General features: G+C 39.4%; 2 protein-coding genes across 10 annotated transcripts in view; one reads left to right on the top strand and one right to left on the bottom strand.

Moving 5' to 3' along the window:
* The window catches only part of LOC126397422 (dnaJ homolog subfamily C member 13), a 44,687-nt gene extending 32,628 nt beyond the window's left edge, over positions 1 to 12,059 (bottom strand). For 4 of the 7 annotated variants that reach the window (XM_050056180.1, XM_050056181.1, XM_050056182.1 and 1 more), the window contains exons 1-2: positions 11,571 to 11,864; positions 8,807 to 8,887 (exon numbers count right to left, since the gene is read on the bottom strand). In XM_050056180.1, coding sequence (XP_049912137.1) covers positions 8,807 to 8,887; positions 11,571 to 11,605 — 116 coding nt within the window. In that variant the 5' untranslated portion in view covers positions 11,606 to 11,864. The other 3 variants (XM_050056184.1, XM_050056183.1, XM_050056185.1) reach the window with 3 other exon arrangements.
* On the top strand, positions 10,385 to 23,158 carry lztfl1 (leucine zipper transcription factor-like 1). 3 transcript variants are annotated; one of them, XM_050056190.1, is made up of 10 exons: positions 10,385 to 10,839; positions 16,219 to 16,343; positions 16,463 to 16,657; positions 19,141 to 19,198; positions 19,654 to 19,725; positions 19,827 to 19,892; positions 19,982 to 20,059; positions 20,351 to 20,527; positions 20,612 to 20,715; positions 22,104 to 23,158. In XM_050056190.1, exons 2-10 carry the CDS (start codon positions 16,267 to 16,269, stop codon positions 22,120 to 22,122), a joined length of 846 nt encoding a protein of 281 aa, XP_049912147.1. In that variant the 5' UTR covers positions 10,385 to 10,839; positions 16,219 to 16,266; the 3' UTR covers positions 22,123 to 23,158. The 3 variants fall into 3 exon arrangements, with proteins under 3 accessions (XP_049912147.1, XP_049912145.1, XP_049912144.1); XM_050056188.1 differs by lacking the exon at positions 10,385 to 10,839 and adding an exon at positions 15,053 to 15,912 and having other exon boundaries at positions 20,369 to 20,527; XM_050056187.1 differs by lacking the exon at positions 10,385 to 10,839 and adding an exon at positions 15,058 to 15,912.
* Positions 23,159 to 23,541: the final 383 nt, after the last annotated feature.

Genomic DNA, 23,541 nt, shown 5'->3' with positions numbered 1-23,541 from the left:
ACAGCGTCAAACATAATCTGATGCTGGTAGCTTCGTCATCATTAGAGGACAGTTGGGACTTTGACAATAACAGCTTTGTTACAATAAATCAATGTTACATAAATACTGATAGCAGCTTATCAATATTTCAGTACCGGCCTGTCAGAAACCTGTACCAATTTAGTAACAGTTCTCAATACCAGTCTCCATTAAAGGTCTAGTGTGTGGGATTTAGTGGCATCTAGTGGTGAGGTTGCAGATTGAAACCAACTGAAACTTCTTTTGTGAGTCAAGCATGTAGGAGAACAAAGGTGGCCGGGGAAAAAACACAAATGGCCCTATCTACAGTCAGTGTTTGGTCTGTCTGTTCTGGGCTACTGTAGAAGCGATATGATATGGACGACTCCATGGAAGAGGACCCGCTCCGTATGTACATATATATGGCTCATTCTGAGATCACAAAAACACAACGATTCTTAGTTTCAGGTGGTTATAAACTATTGAAAACATAGTTACGAAAATCATATCCAATTTCTGCAAATAAATATTACCCTAAATCCAACAGACTGGAACTCTGGAAAAATGCAACTGTGATTTCTCAATACTGACCTATTAGACACAGCCTTAATACTTCGGAATTTGCTATTTTTTGCATGCATTTATCACATCAGGCCACTCAGGGACTTTAAAATGAGAGGTCACAACTTAGCGTACGTTAGCAGTTTGTTAATGAGTCACTCTTTGAGTCTAAAACACTAATTCATGAGAACCGTTACGAGTGTGGGGCTTTCTCACGTAGTAGGAAGGAAATGTGAAATTCGATTTTGCCAATCTTTCTGCGTGTGTGTGTGTGTGTGTGTGAGTAGGCAGGCTCACTGTGTGGTTTGCCAACAGTTTAAGTTGGCATTTTTGCCCAATTCATAACATTCTGTCTGCTGTTTGATTTCAAAATGGGTCACTTGAGGTATTTGGTTATGATAAATCAAGGTTTAGTGAGGTTTTTAGAAGTTTACGCAGGAAGTCTGTTTACGTGTAAATAGAGAAAGTAGTAGTAGCAGTGCTTTATTGCATCTGGTGTACATGTACAGTGTGTTCATCTATGTACGGCATGTTCTTTTAGCACCTCCACAGCAGTAATAGCTTGCAGTGCAACCAGAACATGCTGACTTCGCTTCTTTCTTTTCTGCACATCCTCATTAAGCCTGGACAACATTAAGAGGTCCAGTGAAGTTACCAGCTAGTCCCGTAAAAAAAATCTGAGTCAAAGGAAGTCAAATTGAGAGGATATTTCCGCATAATGCTTTTGGACTTGTATACGGAGTGCATGACTAACATAAACAGACAGGTCAGGCAGTGGCCTGAGGCGAGTGGAATATGAGGTCCATCCCACAGTCACTCCTTCCCTTTTCAAAATGATACAGTGTCACATACTTTTTGTCTACCTTCCTCATTAGAAACCTGTACACCTCATTCTGTTCTAACCATCTATTCTCACACTGAGGTTTTCTTTTCATTATTTTTGGTGTCATTTGTCTTTGGCCACAGAGTCTGACACCATGTCTCTATTCTGATCTCAGGGTGCTGTCTCTCTCCATGTCTTGACCTTGGTGCTAAGTGGCTGGCTTAACCGGGTGTCAGCACAGACTTAGTTAATTATTCATTCTCTGTGGGCTAATTTTTTTCTCCCTTAATTCTATTCTAGTACAAAGGCAATATTCAAACCTCCCTGGCTACTGTGAGTGTGTGTTTGTAAGACTAACAATGCATCTTTTTCTGTACGTCTCTTTCTTTGTGACCATCTTTTTTTCTGTATTCTAGATTATTGTGAAATTTGACATAGTTGTGAACAGGTTTGTGTTATAAAAGAAGAAGACAGACACAATTGTTATCTGTTCAGTTTGAGCAGATAATAACCTATTTACCTTTTTTCCAATCAAAATATTTCTAAGGTGCAGACTTTGACTGTGAACATAATAAAAGCTTGCAAAAAGATGACCATGAGGAAAATTTCTTTAAAAGATAACCAGATAGACTATGACAATGCCAGTGTAAGAAGAAATGTGCTAGTAACTCTTGAGCCAACTCCATAACCAAGTGATACAGTGATAAGTACAGAGGAGGTGCTGGAGTTTTCTCTAAAGAAGCCAAATTCACCTGCCTAAATAAAATAACGCCTGCATGTAGGAAGGTGGGATGAGATTAAAGTAAATATAGGGGAGTAAACTGTAATAATATGTAAAGACTCTAAGAATCTAAATAACCTTACCAGTGTTTTTGTATGTTTTGTCTGGAACAAATCACGTACACTTGACATTACTGCTTTACCATTTTACAACTCCTACAGCTGTGGCTCAGATTTCCATTCATACAAAGATATGAAAATCTACTAAGCAGAGACTTAAAGAGAATACTCTGGTACAGTGTGCCTTAAAAAGTGGTCAGTATGGATGTAATGAGGGTCTACAGGTATCAGACACTTCACTTTGATGCTTGATGACTTTTTCAAGACAATTTTTCACCAAACTTAAGACAGATTTTTGGACATATCATCATTTTCTTAATCAGTTATTGCAGGTATGTATAAAGGTAAGTTGTATAGATGTGGTTCTCTGCAGAAGTAGGTTTTACTAAGGAATATGGCGTGTATTGTTGTCAAAAATTTCAATTTATTTATACATATGGTACTTATTTTCTGCAATATTGACACACTGATAGCAGCAGTGCTTTCTCGCTCTCTCTTACTGTTAATGTTTACTACAGCGATTCTGCTGTCCTCTGCTACTAACCAAGAAAAGAAAAGTCGTCATTGTCATGTTATAGCTCTGTTATATTTATATTTAATAACAATTCTAACTTGTATGCCCTCAATGTCAAATTTCCCCGTAGTATCAAATATTGATATTTCTCAAAGGTAGTGTATCACAATTAGAAATTCCAGTATCCTGACAATACTATTAGTTGTTACTTGTTAATCAACATTTTACAGGCAAGTGCAGGTATAAATATAAAAAGATAGGTCCAGTGGTTAGTTTAAGGATTTGTAACACCTGAAATGTGGACTTAAAGGCAGAAGAGCTTGACTCATTTTGACAAAAAGAAATTAAAAAGATGGATAAATGTTTGTGGCAATTAAAACCTTACAATTCCAAATGTATATCTATTTATTAAACTGAATTTAAGACTTTTTAAGAACCTACAGAGACCCTGAACAGATAATTTGCACTGAACAGTTCACAACAGTGGTGTAGCCCTTTAACTCTCCATAAAGGATTAATGAGTAGATAAGAGCACACTATAAACAAGCTTTACAGGTGCAGGTCACACCACAGAGACAGTCTGTGATAAGTAAAAGGCTACTCTCCATTCAGTCACACTGTACTGTACAGAGTGTCTTCAGAGCTTTTCCTTCCACTTCACGGGTTTCATAATGTATCGCATTAAGCAACTTCCTGTATCTGACTAAACCCACTTAACAACTGCCTCTCCTCTTTAAACACAATTTCTCGCAAAGAAGATCAAGCTGGAGATTTGTTTGACTACATAAAAAGCTTGGACAACACTACATAATACCGTGTACGAGACTCGGCAAACACTAGATTTCACACACGCAAATAATGGTGGAACGACAGCTGAATGTGAGGAGCAGACTCATTGTATAATGATGGGAACAACTGAAAAGACTTAAATATATATATATATAATACGAGGAACAAATGATAGTTACAGCACATCCTATGTGCTGGTATGTAAAACAGCTATAGCTGAAGCATCTGTCGCTTCCTTATCGTTGAGGAACAACAGAAATATGAAGGGCTTCAAAGAGATTTAAAGGAGATTGTGATGTGCATATTCATGCTCTGAAAAAGTGTGCTGCGCATGAAAACCCTTGGATGACACAGAAAAATCTGAGACAATCAATTTGTGTCAAAAAACACGATGAAAATGCCCTTCATTCGGAGAGCACACGCACACAGACAAATCTAATATTCTCTCCAAGCTACAGTCCCAAGACTTAAATTAAACATGATCACGGGCACAGAGAGGGGGAAAATGCTGCTGCACTACAGCAAAACTACAACAGTTAAGATGTATTGTAAATGTAACTATTGTAGAAGTGTGTCTTGGGCAGGATCTGAGGGTAACTCAGCCTCTCAGACATCTAGTGATTTCCACTAATTCAATTATGTCACCATACGTCTGAAACACAAAGAAATCCTTGTTTTAAACATGTGTAAGGACAGCAGACAAAAAACTGAGGAAACTACAAAGCAAACCCACATCAGAGTGGCTTTTTAATTTTCCCTTCAACTCCCTACAGAACAGATGACAGATATTCTCCCCGTCTGCCGACCAATCTGCCATACAGTCCAATTATTAAACATCTGACAAAAATATGTTTGATCATTTGTGCCAAACTTATAACTAGGAGTTGAAGCCTCATTTTTGTTCACACATTTTAATTCAAATAAAACTGGATGTTTTTTTATATCTGCATTCAGAGGGAAATGTCCTTTACACAAAGTAGAGAACTTAGAGAAGTTGGCACATCAAGTGATGCTGAATACTGTCTGACATACTCACAATTCACATGACAGAAGGACTTTTTATATACTGCCAAAAGGGGCATGCTAATCACAAATGAGTCTTATTAAAGTTTACTTTTTGGGAATGCATTCTGTATTTAAAATGAAGAGCTGTGCTCATCTCATCTGTGACACTGTAACTGTGTAAGTCTAACATGATCCTGTGGCCACCTAAAACTGTTTCCTTTATCTAAGGCCATGGTAAGCCAATTGCTTTGGCTAACAAGTATATCTTCATATTGCATCACAATACAATCTGAATATATTTTTATATATAAGATAAACTTGGTTGTTTTACTACCTACTGAAATCAAAAGTAGGCCACAATATCTGAGGTTGATATGAAGCAAGATGAAAGAGGATATCATAACATGAAACCCTCTCTTTCTCTTTCTGTTAGCCTATCAAAGCTCTGTTTGAGTTGTATTCTTTTCATACAGTGGACAGGCAGTTGAAGCAGATCTACTAAATTCCATTTGACCCATTCACATGAGACTGCTGTCTAAAGTTAACCTCAAGTTGTCTGTGTTTCTGCACTAATGTCTGCAATGGCAGTCATGCTTCATTGATAAACACTAGAACTGCATTACTCAACAAGCACCAAATATTTTCACTTTCATGTCTTACTGCTCACTCGCTCTCTCATGGTTGGCTAATCACTCCTGTACTCTCTCATCTTTCTTTCTCTTTCTCTTGGGAGAGTCTTTAAATGACCTTTAAAGGGTAATATCAATAAATTCAGTTCCCATCCCTGATAGAGATGCATATTTACCAAAGCCAGGCAGCGTGCAACCCACGCTCAACCCGGGTCAAGGACCCAGATGTGCTGACATGTGTCGACTCATTCAGATCAACAATCAGTGCGATTCAAAATAACAGTTCACCCCAAAGTCAAAAACATATCTGTCTAGTTTGTTTTGGTGTGAGTTGCTGAGTTTTAGAGACATTGGCTGTAGAGATGTCTGCCTTCTCTCCAGTATTAAGGAACAAGATAGCACTCAGCATCTGAGCGCTAAAAAATACATCTGATAAACTCAACAGCAATGTCTCTTTTCCTGAAACTGAGCTACACCCGCCAACCGAATCACTACGCAGAAGGAAGTGTGCATCTACTCATGGACAAGAGGCCGGTGCTTGTGAAGGGTGCGAAAAAAGTAATAGCGTCCACCCCAGCTGAGCTGTAACATCACCTAGCTCAGTGGTATCAGTAGATGGACACTTCCTTCTGCGCTGTGATGCGTGATATAATTGGCGGGTGTAGTTTGGTAGACAGAAAACAGTTCCTACATGAAACGGCTCAAAACAAGGTCTGTGGATTATCTTGAGTACCCAGGTCATGATTTGTAGAAAGTGGCATTGCTGTTCAGTTTTTCAAGGTTTTTTTTTTTTTTTGGCGCTTTGAGCACCACAAGCCAAGTGCCATCTAGTTCCATTACTTTCAAGAGAAGGCAGACATCTCTACAGATGATACAGATACAGATACAGATACAGACTCTGCAACTGACACCAAAACAATCTTGATAAATAGCACTATACATAAGAGGAAAAATATGTATTTTTGATTTTGGGGCGAACTGTCCCTTTAAACTGTGCCACTGTGTCACTCTCAATGGGGCACTGGCCTCCACCGTCCACAACAAATACATCAACGCTGGTCTCAGACGCACACTTCAGGAAGCATTAGCAGGATGAAACTCTGATGATGGCTAATGCTCTGCAGCCCTGCTTGAGTTACAAGAGTCAATGGCGGGCCTTAATGGGACCAAGACACTTAGAAAGCAGGTATTGGTAATGTGATCCCACTGGCTCACTGCTCAAACTGGAGCTTGTCCATCCCTTCGCTTTGAGGGCCACCAGCTACATAAGTCCCATCGAGTTTTAGACCTTTCTTGGCTTCAGTGTGTAATTTAACTACAACACATAAAAAATTTAGAAAGATATAATTCATACTTTGCTAAGGAATGAAAAGAAGATTCGCCTAAAAACCCTCCAGGGGCTTGAAAATGGCCTTCTCCTGGCAGCATATAACAGGAAATAATTACAGCTATGTAATATACACCATTTCTAATTATCTGTCAATAATTTCAGACATGTATAATCTATAAAATGAAAATAGATACCTATATGCACTAGATGATCGTGGACTGTGGGCCATTGAGACAAAATGCATGTTTACATTGATACAGTATGTTGGTCTCATTCTCCTGTATCATACTGTATCCATTCAGATCAATTTTTTAAAGGGGCAAAAAGCGAAATCGTTTCACCGCTAGGTTTGCTGTTGTGCACTGCCTGTAGACCAAAACAAAGTGTGTCATGAACCACACCTCCCTCTACCTCTGCTCTCCACCACCCCACTCGCCTCTTCTGTGCAGCCGAGCACCACAGCATCTCCACGAACTATTACATCCAGATTGTCCCGGTGTTTCTTCCGCAGGCTCCACTTCACTCAGTTGCCCGATATACCTGCTGCTTCTTCCCACATTAACCTGAATAACAAACCAGGGCTCCTGCTGCTTCTTCCCACATTAACCTGAATAACAAACCAGGGCTCGGTTCTCCAGTTGGATCCAAACTGAGAGCCAGGGTTAACATTAGCTGGGAAGCTAGCGGAGGCTAACCGGCTGTGCTGGCAGCTGAGTGAAGTGGAGCCTGAGGAGGAAGCACCGGTTAGCCCCAGTTTCACTACAGGCAGATTCACTCGCCGCAGGGGTGAGGAAATAAAACCTAAACAGCCAACTTAGTTTGACTTAGTTTAGCAGTTAGCGATGTCTTTCACTCACTCTCAGTCTCTGCTGTGTTTAGCTATTTCCCTGCTTTCCTGTTAGCGTTAGCACTAGTCGGCTGCCAACGCTAACGTTCCTACTCTTCTCTGTGAGCCCGCGGCTCATGGCTCCAGCTCACGCAGAGTAGGGACGTTAGTGTTAGCTCCCACAGTTAGCACTAGAGCTACTACGGCTACTGGAGTAGCTTGCAGCTATGGAGCGCTTCTACCAGCTCTTCTAGTCACTGAGCCTCGCCTCCATCTCAGCAAATATATTACATTTATTACAGGTACCATCATCATTGAAGTAGGCAGGGGAATAGCTAAACACAGCCGCCAGGCTGCCCGCCGGGCTACATTTTACAATGCTAATTGCAAATGTTAGCTGGGCTGCCGGGCTACTCACCTAACACAACCGTAACGCCTGACCCATTGCTGGGACCGAGCCGCTAATAACTCAAGCTCCGGACATTAACCCATGCTACGATTGTAACATTAAATTTAATTGAATCGACATAGCGACATGTGCCTAACATTACTGTAACACTAATTAAAACAGACATTTGACTCCGCCATTTCACTTCGAAAATACGCTGGCTGTAGCCTTTTATAGGGAGGGAGGGCCAAGGGCTCTGAAAGGAACATGCATGAACGCGCAGCCGGACGGGCTTGTAAACAAGGGGCTGGAGATCAACACAGAGAGAGGTTGTGTGAGGTCATGCTATACTCCAGATGAAATTACACCTCTAGTTCTTCACATAGCAATTTTTTAATTCCTTCAATCTAGAAATGATGAATTTCGCTTATTGCTCCTTTAACTCCACAGTTTAGAACCTGTTATAGATACATTACAACATACACAAAAGCCTTGTAATAGTTATGATAAGATACAGCCTGAAATGCTGTTGAACATCTTACACTGATAGTATCTTGTGACAACAACAGTAGCTACTGTACCAAAATATCTGTACTGTACTGTGATAAAGATGTTATCTAATCTTTACTCAAGATGTAATGAGGTTTTTATCACAAACAGTTTAATTTATATACTAAAAATCATGTGACTTTTCATGAAAACATTAAGAAAAAGTAGAAAGAAGAATGTCTGTACCACTAGGTGCAGCAACTTTTCATGTTTTTGTAGCCATAAAATACGTCATGTCGTTCTGTGCTGTGTTCACTGTCAGTATCTGTGTCTTTGGGGTTGCATTTCATAAGGCAGTGCAGCTCAACAAAACACAAATCATTAGTGCTATCAGCGACTGCTGACAGTGGTCTGTGGACCTCGTATCCCCGGCTAAGATAAGGAAGTCGACACAATGGAAGCACTGAGTCAGGATTTCAGGATTTACAAGGTGATGAAGGGAGGAGTTTAGGTTAAAGTCGCCCTGTCAACCAATACAAAGAAGATGTGGAGCAGACGATGCCACCAGCCCTGAAATCCTATCAGCGGGGTTAAAAAACAAGCTGTGGGTCTTACTTTCCCCTCCAGGAGTGTTTGGTGGTGTAGAAACAGGCCAGGTCTTTGTTTTCTTTGACGACATTCATCTTTCCACAGGACCTGCAGTACAGAACAAAAGTTGTGAGTTATGAGTAGGATCAAAATGAAAGTACACCCTTCTACATTTTCAACACAGGAAGTTATTCAAAAATAATTGGTGGAAGATCTTCATTTGAATACTGAGAGAGTTTTTTTTTAATTTTCAGCTACACAGCAGAGTGCGCTCTCCATGTATAGCTCAAGAAGTCACCTGCACCTTCACAAGTCATTACTACATCAAGTTTATGTAACACACATTCCGACATACTGCCACACACTTCACACAGTCATTCAACATTTGGCAGTTTAAAGGGAGAGACTCCCACCAAACACTCCCTCGCCTACAGAACTAATACTGAGTAAACAGCGATTATCCAACGTCAGAGAGAAGTCCGTGGCTCTGTGACTGACTGATTCCTCACCGTCATTTGCTCAGCTATGAGCTGTGTAATCAATGCAACTGGCGGCACATGACTTACAATCTATCATAAACCCCTCTTTGACTTCTTTATTCTCTCGGTCATGTGTGCATTTTTGCAGGCTCACTTTGAAAAGAGTCAAATTTAAGGAACCACAACCTACTCAGCAAAACAGAGAGGAAGTAGAGGTCTTTTATTCCAGGTTGATATCACAGGCACAAAAAACAACACAACAGTGCACCAGCTGAGCATGTGTCAATAAAGTCTACTGTGGCCTATTGATCGCTTTAGATAAACAGGGATAAGGCCACATCTCAGTGTTACGGCCCAGTGCATTATTTGAATAAAAAACCTTGTAATTTAACTTAAAGACAGCTAGACGCTTTCAAACCCGGACAACAGATTAACTAGCATCCATGTTTTTGTCACTAAATTCAAAGACATTCCTTTTCTAACTAGGACAAACCATAAAGCATCAGTGGGGCGGACACAATCTGTCATGCTTTGTGACAGACTGTGTTAAAAAATAAAGACGTCAAAGACAAAGCAGTCAATAGCACAGAATAAAGCAAATTGAGGGAATAACTGTCTCTCCTATCCTTAGTGCAGTAATTTGCTGGCGGCTGCACTGTGACAAGAGGAACCTGTGTCAGCACTCTACCAGGATCCTGGAAAAATCTGACTCCAGTTTTCCTTCCTCTCCATTCCAACGTGCTTCTGAAGCAGGGGACAGCAAAATAGCCCCAAGTGATGGAATCCGCCATTTACCAAGGGGACAGCTGTCTGGTGTTCAGAGAGATCAGGATGGAAATACAGGCTACTTTCAGGTGCCACAACAATGGACAAGGACCTTTTAAAATTAGCCAGTGTCGGCGTCTCAATAATTGATGCCTGTGCTGGTGAAACAAAGGTGCAAGGAACAGTCAAGAGCCAAGTTTTACATCAACAGTTTTTTTTTCAAGCACGCATTCATGGAGCTGCATAATGAATCTAATCCAAAGCGGGGGGCTGATGGAATGCACAATGGGAGATGTTTGCAGCAAGCAGTGCACAGCGTGCTCTTTGCTGCCGCAGAGGGCAGTGCAGTTTTTTTTTTATTATATTACTGGGTTGAGAGTGCTGTGATGAGTGTAAAAAAAGACCAAGGTGGATTCCAGGATTGGGTCATGTGATCACCCCTCCCACCTCTTCCTGCCTGTATGCAGATCAATAGAAAATTATTCATGGGCTATCCTTGACAGAATTTAGAAAAAAAAGGACAAGAGCAAACAGGAAGACGGTGACGTAAAAATGAATGGAAGGCCCAAAGCAAAGCACACAACATTTACATGATAACTTGTCCCAGACAGGTCTCACAACTTTTCTGAAACTTTAACAAACACAGCTTTTGATCATTGCTGACACGACTGTGGCTGTCACGATATGCCCATAGTGAACACTGGTGCACCGCTAATAGGACTGTAGGAGACCTCTAAATGGGACCTATCTGAACAACTGAAAACAGACTGTCAGCTGGGTATTACTGACAACTAGACTACAATAACAGGCTATTCTGTAAGTGTCACAACAATTAACATGTTATACTAAGTAAACAGCTCTTTTGCCTATTTGTTTGCCTTAAGCTTATTTCTATCCTGTTTTTGTTAAAAGTTAGATCACCTTTTCCCTTACAATATAAGGATATAAAGACTGCTTCAGCATCAGTGTGGGTGCAAGGGTCAAACAGTCATCTGCCATTTCATCATTATATGACCCTCACCACTTTTTTTTTTTTTACATCTCTAGTTAAAATTATGATGAACATAAAGCAATGACCATACCTGACCTGACTGTACAATAAAAGCAGAGCACTGGCCAATAAACAAAGACATCTATAGGGGACATCTGGACATTCAGATTTTCGTATGACATTTCCAGAAACAACACAAAAACCGTGCTGGTTTCTGCTGAGTGGTTTTCCTCTCAGAAGCTTTTTCTGCAGAGAAGACGTGTTGCAATGTCTTCCCTTTATGTGCCAATTATATGAAGCAATCTCACCACCAGACGGAACTTAACGGCCGGACACTTACTCTACTTCATCTTCTATGGCTTTGTAATGATTTCATCAACCACTTGCGTGCAAAACGTAATAAACTTGCAGTTTTCTCACACGTGACAATAGATACAAAGATACAAGATGCACGAAATGCGCTAAAATAGCTAATGGCGATTCTTAAGTCCATTTGGGGATGTCCGCTGGGTCCCGATCTGTCAAGTAAATCCATGACAAGCAGCATTAACGTTACCTGGCTCTCAAGCGCCTAGCCAAACTCTGCTTCATTGCAGCGGGCCTACACGGTTATCTGTCTGGCTAGGAGCGAGCACGACAGCGCCTTTGTAGCGACGTTGACACTGCTGCTCCTCCTAACGAGAATATCAAATAGTTCGGACACCTCTGTTATCAGCGTTTGTTTGCCGAATGCAAAATAAGGGCTGTGGCAGGCTAATGTAGTTAGCCTCAAGCTAGAAGCTAACTAGCACTTAGCAGCGGGGTTCAATCAAGCAGACATGGAGAAGATGGCTTGAAGACAGTGGCAGGTGGTAGCGGGTGCATTTACCTGTAAAAACGCTAACGGGTATTAATGGTAGCCGTCCCTCAGCCCCCCACCCTCCTCTGAGTGCGGCCGGTGCTTCTCAGTTTTCCCACTCTGATGCTGAAGGTGCTCAGTTACGCCGTATTTCCCTCAACAGGGCTCAGGACGCTGCCATATTCCTCATACCAAAAGTGTGCCACTGCGCATGCGGGAGGCCTGCCTGTCATGCGGCTGTCAGCTGATTGGTTTGTCGGGACGCGGAATTAATAAAATGCCGACCTGAGATCAGTTTTTCTTAATTTCCCTCAGTGTATGCATTGATACATACAGCAGAAACCGACCTGGGAACAGTTTATTGAGCGGGGCTCTTGCTGACTTTGTTATATGGTGGAATCTTTAGTTTCCATTCGTGCTCAATTGAAACAAAAGCGACAGTTTCAGAAGTAGTAAGGTAACACTGAATATATTTTCCGCGCACCAAAGAGTCAGGTATAGACTCATTTTGACAATATGTCCATTTTACAGTCACATGGCTAAAATTTTGCTCTTTGTGAGCTAATCTTTTGAAATGGAAACTGAATAGAAAATTTCTCCATTTCTACATTTACATCTCTGTGCACATTGTGCCTTTTTTTTTTTTAAGCATATAGGAAATTAGAAAAATTCTTAAAGGGCAATTCAACATTTTATTTTATTTTATGACTTTTGCAGCTCTCTAAGTATCAGTTGCCTGCTTGGTAAAAAGATGCAGAAAGAAAGATTATTGTGCCCTCTAGGGACACTGTTCCACCACTGCAGCAATGCCTCTGTTGATAGTACAACAGTTTACACCAGTAGGGGCCTACATGAAGATTGACACCAGTATGAACAGTAACTGGCCACACATACACACATACACAGGCACATACTGAACACACATATGTGACATCAAAGTTGCAAAAACCATTTAAAAGTTATAAAAGTTATTCACTCATAAACACCATCCCCTTTGCAGAATTCATTTCCTGAGGTTCACAATTTATAGCAATATGTCAAATATAGATGGCTGGCTTAAAACTGAATTAGAAAGCAACTGAGATCTTCAACTCCTGGCAAAAAAAACTCTATGTAAACAACTTTAAGACAATATATGTAAACTTTTGTATGTCTCTGTCCGATCTATCCTACAAAGATTTACTCGAAGTGCATCTATCAGCTGCTTATGTGTGTATAAGCCCACAATGTTTTATTGTAATGCTCTCATTGCTTTAGTGTTTATTATGCTATATTTTATGCTCTGAGTCAATTGCTTTCTTTGCATAGTTTTGCTCTTGCAATGCCCCACATTCTTCCACAGTCAAACACCTTTGCTAAAGTCGCTCATGGACCAGCTGCAGATATGACATCGACACTCACTAATTTTGGTTCTGCAACAAGAGCTATGTAAAGAAACCACCATTGTCTAACTGACCACTGTCGAACAGCAGCACCAATATATGAGACTCTAAAAAAACTGAAAAGAGTAATGACTTATAGTATGTAGTACAACAAGTCTACTATGACTTGTAACCCTTAAGGATATGGTCTTAACATAGTTCCTGTCTCAAATTATAAGTGACTCACCGCGATTGAAGGTAAAGAGGAAACATCTTTGCTTGTGTGGCTGACTGATGTTGCACAGTGAACTTGAGCGGGGCAGCACCGAGTGGTCACATTTTGTGGCATCTGATTAGGTGACCAACCATGTGCTGCCTGTTAGTCTAATTTAATTATAGCTAGAGAGACATGAGGGAAGAGGCGCTCCTTCTTTTTTTCTTAGAAACCTCCTTAACAAAATGTATAGCGATGCCCTTTTGACTTCCGTGACATATCACAAGCAGTAAGTGCAACAGAATCTCTATGAAGTTTTTATTTGGGTCATGTGGAGTCACATAAGTTTAAATGATGGAGAAGCAGCCATGATGAGTCCCATCAGTTAATCAACTGCGATATGTATAATAGAATACTAATAGCCGTGTAATGCATTGTAAATATGTAAATAAAAACACTGTCTTATCAATCATGCAATTGTCATTCCAGTAGCACAACTCACTTTACCATGTAATTTGTCTCCAGTTGCTCGTAGTTTCTATCCTCATTCTATTTCTGTTTAAGTTTATGCACCTCTTAGTATTTATTTCTGTTACTTATACTGCTGCAACTACCAAATTAAAGCTGGAGATCGATAAAGGTATATTTGATCTTATCTCATTTCATCTGACCAAACTGCATTATCTGCCATTAGATATAAATGCTATATGATCTGCAATAAAAAGTAAAGATACAGAGGGAAAAAGTAATATTTCAAAACATACTGGCAGTGGGTTTATGTGACAGTCAACATTAGGCCAGTAAGTGTTATGTATGCCATCTTGTTTTGACCATCATCCTGAGATGATGAGGTCCCAATCTGAAGCTATTTAACTATTAAATCAAACAAGGACCATCTGCTAAAACATATAAATGCATGTGACGCACATGTAAGTGCCACAGGAGAAAAGGCATGTAGATTTTCTCAGTATAAAATGGTGCTGGTGATGATGATAAGGAGCAGAGGCAGAGGTCTAAGCCTAAATCTTTTCAGGACCTCTCATACTTACAGCTCAACACTGCCATCTACTGCTTAATACAATGTATTGACAAACAGGCCAAATTGCCAGTTTGGCGACACAAAAATACAGGACATGTTGTACGTTTAACCCACACCCATCCGTAACTGTTGTGTCCCCTCACTTCTCGAACTAAAGTCACACACCTGTAACTTACCACTAGAATGACAGGAGTCAGACCTGGTGGTCGTCATGCTATGACCAAAATGAAATGAAATAAAATAAATTTTAAAATGAAATAATAAAAGAAAAGAAAAAGAAAATACAAAATAAACATAAAACATATAAAAATGAGATAAAATAAAATAATTTGTAAAATAAAATAAATGAAAAAATAAAATACAAAATAAATGTAAAACATATAAAAATGAGATAAAATAAAATAAATTAAAAAATAAAATAATAAAATAAAATAAATTAAAAAATAAAATACAAAATAAACATAAAACATATACAAATGAGATAAAATAAAATAAAAATTAAAATAAAATAAAATAACAAATGAAAAACTAAAATAATGAAAAATTAAATAAAAAATAAACATAAAAAATATAAAAATGAAAAAATATATCCTTTGATGCTGACGGACTTTTACAGAAAATGAATGCCTTAAAATATAAAATTTAAACACCTTTTTATCTTAATTAAAATCATAGTCATATAACGGTTATTTGTCACAACATGTAGGCATAGACTGTATAAAAATGTAGGCTGGTGAAAAAAAAAAAAAGGTAACAAACAAAAAGGAAAAAACAAAATAGAAAATAATTATATAGAAAACAGAATATTTTCCAAAACGAAGCAGTTATAATTTCAGTTTCGGGTAAATTAAACAATGAAACAATGAAGCAGTAAATACATAAAGGAATATATCATATAAAAGATATTTGCACTGTGCACAATTTATTATAGCGTATAATGACCGTTAAAGTCTATCAATTATACGCAATTTGACTATTTCGACAGTAGATTCACTAACATAGGCTAATATGTTGATGAAATGACTACTAAAATATAGGATAATATTCATATATTTTATTTCCGTAGTCATACATCTCGACCATGTAACTTGTTGTTTCGTGTTGTACGTAGCGCCGCTGAACGCACCTCTAGTAACCAAGGCAATGACGCTATTCTCCGTTACCAAGGCATTCTCAAGGCAAACACTAGCCGGAGAGCTAGGCTAGCAAATCTGTCAGATAATCTTACAGCTATGATATAACCCTCCTTTAGCCTCTTCACCGACTTAAAGTATAAGTACAAAACAGTTTACTAAAACGCTCGTCTCTAGCATTCTACCATTAGCTTCTAGTCTGTTCGCTGCGTGGCCTAAATTAGAGGCTGAAACACCCATTTTTCCTTTGAATCATCTCAGTCTACAAGCTAGCTAACTTAGTAACGTTAACGTTAGCTGCACAGCCACCATGGTAAGTAGCTGCGATCGTTTGCTGTTTACGTGGTAGCCAGGCCACCTGTGTGCTTTTAGAAGTTAGCATGCTAATCGTCTCAATCTGTTTTATTCAAAGACGAGTGGACAGTTAGCAAGCACTCCCCAGAGATGACACGTTTAGGTGCTAGCTCATGTGAATAGGCCGTCATATTAGCAGGGGAAAATCCTCTTCAAGTTAGCTCATAAGCTAGCTGTGGTTTCCATTACAGCCTGTCTCTCTCTGCCCATCTTTCATTTTTGTTGTCAGTATATTGCTAGTTTCTCTCTCCTTGTCTCCATGTAGGCTGAATTTGGATTTAATGAACACCATCAGAATGAAGTCATCAATTACATGCGGTTTGCACGATCAAAGAGGGTCCTGAGACTAAAGACTATTGATTCCTGCTTTGAAGAGCTCAAAGACAGCAGGTGACTGGTCATTCATAAGTTATTGGTGCCATTGCTTGTACGTTCACTGTTATAACACAATAATAAAGTGCTTTTTTAGTCCAGATGAAGCTGTAATGTGTGTGTGTTTCTCTCCGGAGGCTGGTGGAGGAAACCTTCACAGTGGACGAGGTAAAGGAGATGCTGGATGGGCTGCAGGCGGTGGTGCGTGGGGAGGTGGAGATGGAGCTCATCAATACAGCCCACACTAATGTGCTGCTGCTCAGGCAGCTCTTCTCACAGGCAGAGAAGTTTTACCTGCGACTGCAGAGTGATATCTCAGAGCTGGAGAACAGGTGAGCAGTGAGGAAGGAGGCAGATTCAGCTTCCTGTTAACTGTTGAGTTAACAGACTAACAGCAAACGTTTGATGAAATGTGACCTAATCAGGTTTGCACCCACATGACTACATAAGGTTCTTATTCAGATATTATGGAATATAACACACTTCGCTCTTATGTCCTGAAATATAGTTTTTTTATACTGTGTACATGTGTGCATGACATATTGCATCAGATCTCTGACCCTTCCACATTAAATAAGCAGTAAAAGCATTTTCACATTAAACTAATTCAAAATGATGTGACAGTTTGAGGTCAGAGTGCCACACTAAACTAAGAAGTGAGCTATGTCTCTAAACATGCAATACACCTTCATGTTCATGAGAAAAACTTTTCCACTTTGTACCACTTCCTCCTCAGAGCTGTTTAGGTTGAGATAGCGTGCATATTACAGTGTGTGGCAGGCAAAAAGGTTATTGTCAAGCCACATGCTCATATGCACAACATATATACAACCCCTTTTTTCCACTATATTGGTTTCCTTTTAAAAGATGTTCAGTTAGGCTAAAAAAAACACAACTTGTGCCATTTTCTCAGTACATTTTAATGTCAGTTCATCAAAGTTACAAAAAAAAAAAATCACATTTTGAGACTTTGGCCGCCAGCCCAGTATGATAGAGGTGAGTAGAGTGGTGAGTGGTGATTAATCTCAAAGTATTAAAAAAAAAAATTTAAAGGACGTAAAAGCGATGGGTCATCGCCTGTTTTTCAGGATAATTTTCAAACCTAACTACAGCTCTTCTTTAAGTTTTTCTACCTTCGAAAGGAAATCCTTCCTAATGAAAGACGCATTCCATTAAATTTTCTTTTAGCCTCTCAAAAATTCAAATTACAGAAGTCTCAGCTGCGTTTATCACAAAGCTTTTCCAACTAAAAGTAAAACTTTCTTTATTGTTTACAGTTACCACTGAGGTAAATGGCAAAATGTCTTTGGCAAAATTAAAGTTGCTATTTCAATTTTAGGGTTTGTCACACATGTACAGTGAAAAATGTACTACTTTTTCATTTAATAAAGTTAATATTACATTACTCTCAGTGATTACTGGTAGCTCATGTTTTATGAGTGCATACTTTTGAGGTGGGGATGTCACACAGAGTTTGTGGCCTTGTGTGATAAAATAAAAATTCTGTACAGTAAAACAGAATCATACGAAGCACTTACAGTCCCAAAAGGTGATTTTTTTTTTTTTTTAATCTTGTGCGCGTAAGTTATTATCTTATCTAAAATATCACCTGTGGCAACTTTAGGGGCTCCGTAGATTACCTAAATGGCTGTTCTTGCTGTTGTTTCCAAGCAGGAAACAACAGCCTCTTCATATTACAAGCCTGAACCCAGCAGTGCGGGCAGGTACATATGATATCAGCAATAAAGATAAATCATATTTAAACTGCTGTCAGAATGTACTTTGCACTCCTGACATTTTGACAAGGATGTATTAAGGCTTTCTGGCACAAATATAGTCAGGTGTCAGAGCATAGTGGTTGTTATATAGATTAAAAATAACTCCCACTTTAGAGGAATCTGTTCTGACATTGAAGGATATCAATGGCTATTGTTCACAGTTTTGTTTATTTGAGGGTAAAACCAAAGCCCAAGACACACGTCAATCTGTTCCTCTTTTTGGTAGAGATTGAGGAAGCCAGACCTTTCCATGTTCACTACCTTCATATTGTCTGATCTGGTCTTTGGCATCACAGAAAAAGGTCATAAAATTAACACTTTAGCCACAGTCTGCTCTCAGCATGTTACAAACCCATCATCACTGTAAAGCGCCACAGTCCCTGTGCATAGATTTGAATGTACTACTGTGATATTCCAGTGAACTCAATGTACCTCCTGACCTCTGCGACCTTTCACCTTGTTAAAACACTGAGCCTGTTTTGAAAAAGCTTTTTTGTTTGTAATGTACATGGTGGTGGGTGGATAAATAAGCCTCAGAGTTATGCTTTTTTTTCCCCTCAGGGTTCAGCCCTAAAGTACGTGACTGATACGGTGTCTAAAGCAAGGAACACACCCTGTGTCACAGTCTACGTGTGTTCTGCTACTTTTTAGAAACCACATTTAAGCTTTTCAGAGTGCTGTTCTGCTCACCACAAGCATATATCTTATATCATATGCTTTAGCAAGTACTAAACTGCTATCAAGAAAAAGGGTGTTTATTTTTCCTTGCCAAGGATACATAACCGCCAAGTAGATTATTGCGATTTCAAAAACATTGTGGTGGCAGACTGCGAGTTAGGTGAGATAGTACATATCATCAGATCAGTGTCACACTGTTCAGTGTTGCTCACAAGATACTGACATTGATACTGACAAATGTTTCATTTTGTCTAAAAATGTATAGGGTATATAAAAGATTTCAAGCTTTTTTTGTACCTTTTCTCTTTAATTTTCATCATTATTCCACTGCCCATTACTTCTCTCTTCTACCCGTATAGGGAGCTGTTAGAGCAAGTGGCTGAATTTGAGAAGACAGACTTTAAAACCACTGATAAGGTGAGTGTAATGTGCAGCTTTGTCACATATAGAGCCCCAAACAGCACCATCAGTGCAGTTGTCATTAATCATTTGTTCAAAGAATACCAAACCCACATAGAATTCAGTAGCTAGAGAGCAACACAGTGTTCATGTGAATATCTAAAGCTGTTTTTCATGTCAGACCACCTGTCCTTCACACGTAGCCTTGCGGTTCAGAAGTCACACTCCACTGAGGTCGACGTGTGGTTTCATATTTTACCATTTAAGAAAAACAAATTAACTTTCTGCTCTGAATGTCTGCTCTTTCATTGGGTTGGCTATTCGCACCTTTCTCGTGCCATCATCACATTGCTAAGGAAAGCAAAATGGATATAAAGATATTTACTCTCACATAGTAACACGGAGGTCTAGCCAACGTGTTTACGACTGAGACATAAGAACTGTTCCGTCTTAAGTGCTTACTTTATTTCCAGATAAACCAGGAAACAAGCAAACCCAAGCTAGCACCACTGAATGAAGGTGGAGTGTCTGAACTTCTTAACAAGGTAAACGAATATGTTGCATGAATACAGATTAATTGTTGAATGTTGTGCCCTCATTATCACATTTATACACACCTTCACATCTATCTTTAATATTTATCTAGGAGATAGCAAGACTACAGGAGGAGAATGATAAACTGAAAGCCAGGCTGCGGACTTTAGAAGCCCAGGTATAACAATAAGGCACACAGCATCCTTTCTTATAATTCATCCTCTAGTTTACATAATTAATTAAACTGCTCTGATTATTTTTTCCAAGGCAATGAGTGCCCTGGACGAGAGAACCAAGGCAGAGAGAGCTCTGAAAGACCTTCAGAAGGTGCAAGGTGAACAGCAGGTACTGTTGGAGTTTGGCGTGCAAATCTTGCATCATCTTCTTTTGTGACATTTTGAGTTTGCTTTCCATTTTAATACTTGTTATTGCTTTTTTATTATTTTGTTTCATCTGAACGTTTGCTATCATATGGTTTTATCTGCTAACTTGGACCTCACATGGTATGTATCCCGCTGAACAAAGTGTTGCTTCTGTCCGTCACAGTGTGTAGGAGTAGGGTTTTGATTCTGTAGTATTAGCACTGGTTGTCGTTCCCTCCATATGAACTTGTATGTTGTTTCCTTTCCCTTCAAGTTTGCTGCGCAATCCAAGGAGATCAGCAGTCTCGAGGACACGGTGGCAGCTCTGAGGGAGGACTATGAGAGGTCTCTTAGTGCCAACACTGCCTCCCAGAAGGATCTGCAGGAGAACCTGATCTCTGCCAAACATGAACTTCTGCGAGTGCAGGAGCAGCTCTCCTTGGCAGAGAAGGTATGTCCCTGTGGCATTTCCCTCTAAGTTAAGTTAGCACGTATCAAATGTTGAACAAAATTTTTACGTATGTTTGGTGTGCAGGAGTTGGACAAGAAGTTCCAGCAAACTGCGGCCTACCGCAACATGAAGGAGATCCTGACCAAGAAAAATGAGCAGATCAAAGAAATTAGGAAACGATTGCAGAGGTGAGCTTTCATTATTAAGTGTAAAACAATTCAATCATCATCAGGAATGTGCCATTCATAAAGAGGCTGCCTGAAAATGCAATCGTAAAATCCATAGACTGTATAAAAGAAGTAGACGTAGCTTCCGGATCTGTAAAGTGAAACCAATGACCTGCATTCTTTCTAATGGCCAGAAGGGGGTGACTCCACTGGTTGCAAAAAGTAGTGCAAGTGTAAAGAAGTCCATGAGAAAATAACCCCAATTCTCACTTGATTTATTACCTCAGTAAACATCTTCCTGAAGAGTTTTTTGGTCTCAACCACTAGTTTCAAGTCATCTTCAATACAGTATGATTATTTTTGAAATTATGGTCACATTTAAAGTAAAATAGATGCTAAAAGGGGGTATGCGTTAAGGCGTGGCTACCTTGTGATAGACAAGTGGCTACTACCAGACCAGCCATTAGGAATTATGGACAGGGGGGCAAAATTTTCCACAAAGAGCTCCCTCATCCACACCCACTTCACCACCACCAGTGCTGCAAATGTTGCAATCCATTGTACTTGCAATTTGGAAAAAAAATAGCCTCCCACATGGCAAAGTGCATCAGAATTGTCATTCACATTGGACATTAAAGTCAGACACTCCGGCAAGATCTACCTAGCCTGAGTTTGCCAACATAAACACATGTCACAGCAACATTTCGGCGCACGCAGTGAACTGAGCATAATGATATTTTCATAATTTATTTCACTTTATGTAGTGTTTTATGGAGTGTTTTTGTTTTTTTAGCAAAACACACAAGACAGTAAATTATTTTATACACAATTTCTCTTTGCCAATGGTGCTTTGGTAACTGATGTATCTCCTCTGTGGATGCTTTTGAAGCTCAGAGACTTGACATACAACCATCAGTTTTCTGCAGGCATCTATGTTTTCCCGAGCAGATACATTTCGCGCATTAAGATCAGAAGTCAGGAATACCTAGTCAATTATTGATTTCCAACTTGCAATGGATAGCAGCAATAGACCTTTGGAGACCACTCCCGGCAGATCCACCCCTCACTCCTTTACAGCTCCATCCTGGCTCCAAATATGGTCACTTCTGGCTCTAAAAAACAAGATGACAACAGCCAAAATGCCAAATCAAGGCTTCCAAATGGTATTTCACAATAATGGATGATGTCACGGTATCTTTGTCCGCTTCTTTTATACAGTCTATGGGAAAATCTAAAAAACTATGGCATGTTATGGAAAATATTTGGCAGTAATGTAAAACAAGCAAACATACCAGTATGGCCCTTTAAGTTATTCTGTTTTGTCTTTTTTTAACTTGTAAAACTGTCTTTCTTACAAAGATATTTGTCTAATTTCAGGTTGTAACACTTTCATTGTGTGTCTGTTCCAGATATGAGCCCAATGAATGAGTTGTACCAAAGACAGCTGGTTAAACAGGTGTCCAGAGCGTGAGACAGGACCAAAATTTATGACTGTGGTTTGGACAAGAAACCATCAGTTCCACTGCTGTGAGACGAGAGAGACAGAAACAAAGCACCTCCACGAGGAATTGTTTATTCATGCTTTATCTGGCATCTTCAGTAGTTATTGGCTTTAGTAAAGAGTGTGTGTGTGTGTGTGTGTGTGTGTGTGTGTGTGTGGGTGTGGGGGGAGGTCGCAAGTACACACATCTGATCACACTAATGAGGTAGTGATAAATGATAGCCTTCTTCAGCTGTGCTTCTTTTCTACGTCTCAGTTTTGGAGCTCACTTACAGTAGCTAGCAGACTTCCCTCAGTGCTCTATGCAATTACTGTCACGTCCCTGTCTGAAGAGGCCTTGTCCGTTTGCTGATTTGGACAGATACACACTGTCTGCCTGAAGAGTTGGAGTCTTATCTATCAGATGGTTATAGGTGATGTTTAGCTCTCTAGCACTGGGTAATTGATATTATTTTAGCAGCCCCCCTTTTTTAGTTAAAATGCAAACATTGTTGAGCTAGACCCCAACAAACCTTTTGTTTAATAACCAGCAGCTTCAAAATAACGTTTCCTGACCGTCTGAGGTCAACCCCGCTTTAATTTGTTACCTAAAGATTTAATTGCATTCCACATAAAATATTTCCATTGATCTGACATTCTGTGAAAGTCTGATCATCGAAAATATACCAAAACGTTCTCGCATTTATTTTTTCTGCTCTCGCATATTGAATGACGTGGATCACGGTCTAGAATGATCTCCCTACTTCCCCAAACAAAGGGCATAGAATATTTTTGTCTGGAATCTTTAACTGTGTACTTTTCGTATTGATGTGGGTGATGGAGTGTGAGGTTTAAAAAAAAATGAATATATACATGATGTTCATGAAGCAATGCTCTTGTAGAGTATGATACATCTACCCTATATTACACTAGATGTGCATTTGTTTGTATTGTGCAAAGTATGGGGTAATAAAAGCTGTTAACAAATAAGTGTGTGGTCATTGTAGGTAGTAATCATATTATTTGAATATTTCACTTTAGGTTTAGGGTATATTTAATCATTTGGACATCAAGTTGAAAATTGAAAATGGCTTACTGACCGATGACTGTAGTCTAATATTTAGCTGTGCTATATATGCTGCCCTAATGAAAATATTGGGGAGCAAATATGCCCCGTGAAGGACTGAGAATAACTATCTCTTCTGGCCCACTGCATGCTGGGATAGGCTTGAGGGTGTTTTGACACTGATAAACAATAAGAAAGTGGAAGTGGAAGGAAATTATATATGATTTAATCATGATAGATTTTAAGACTGACTAAACATCACTGTTTCTGACTGGTTTAACAAGGGGGCGCCAGACTGCAA

Source organism: Epinephelus moara, chromosome 11, assembly GCF_006386435.1.
Source record: "Epinephelus moara isolate mb chromosome 11, YSFRI_EMoa_1.0, whole genome shotgun sequence".
NCBI classification, from domain to species: Eukaryota; Metazoa; Chordata; class Actinopteri; order Perciformes; family Serranidae; genus Epinephelus; species Epinephelus moara.
The sequence above is the reverse complement of the archived record's forward strand: the minus strand, read 5'-3'. Positions and strand labels throughout refer to the sequence as shown.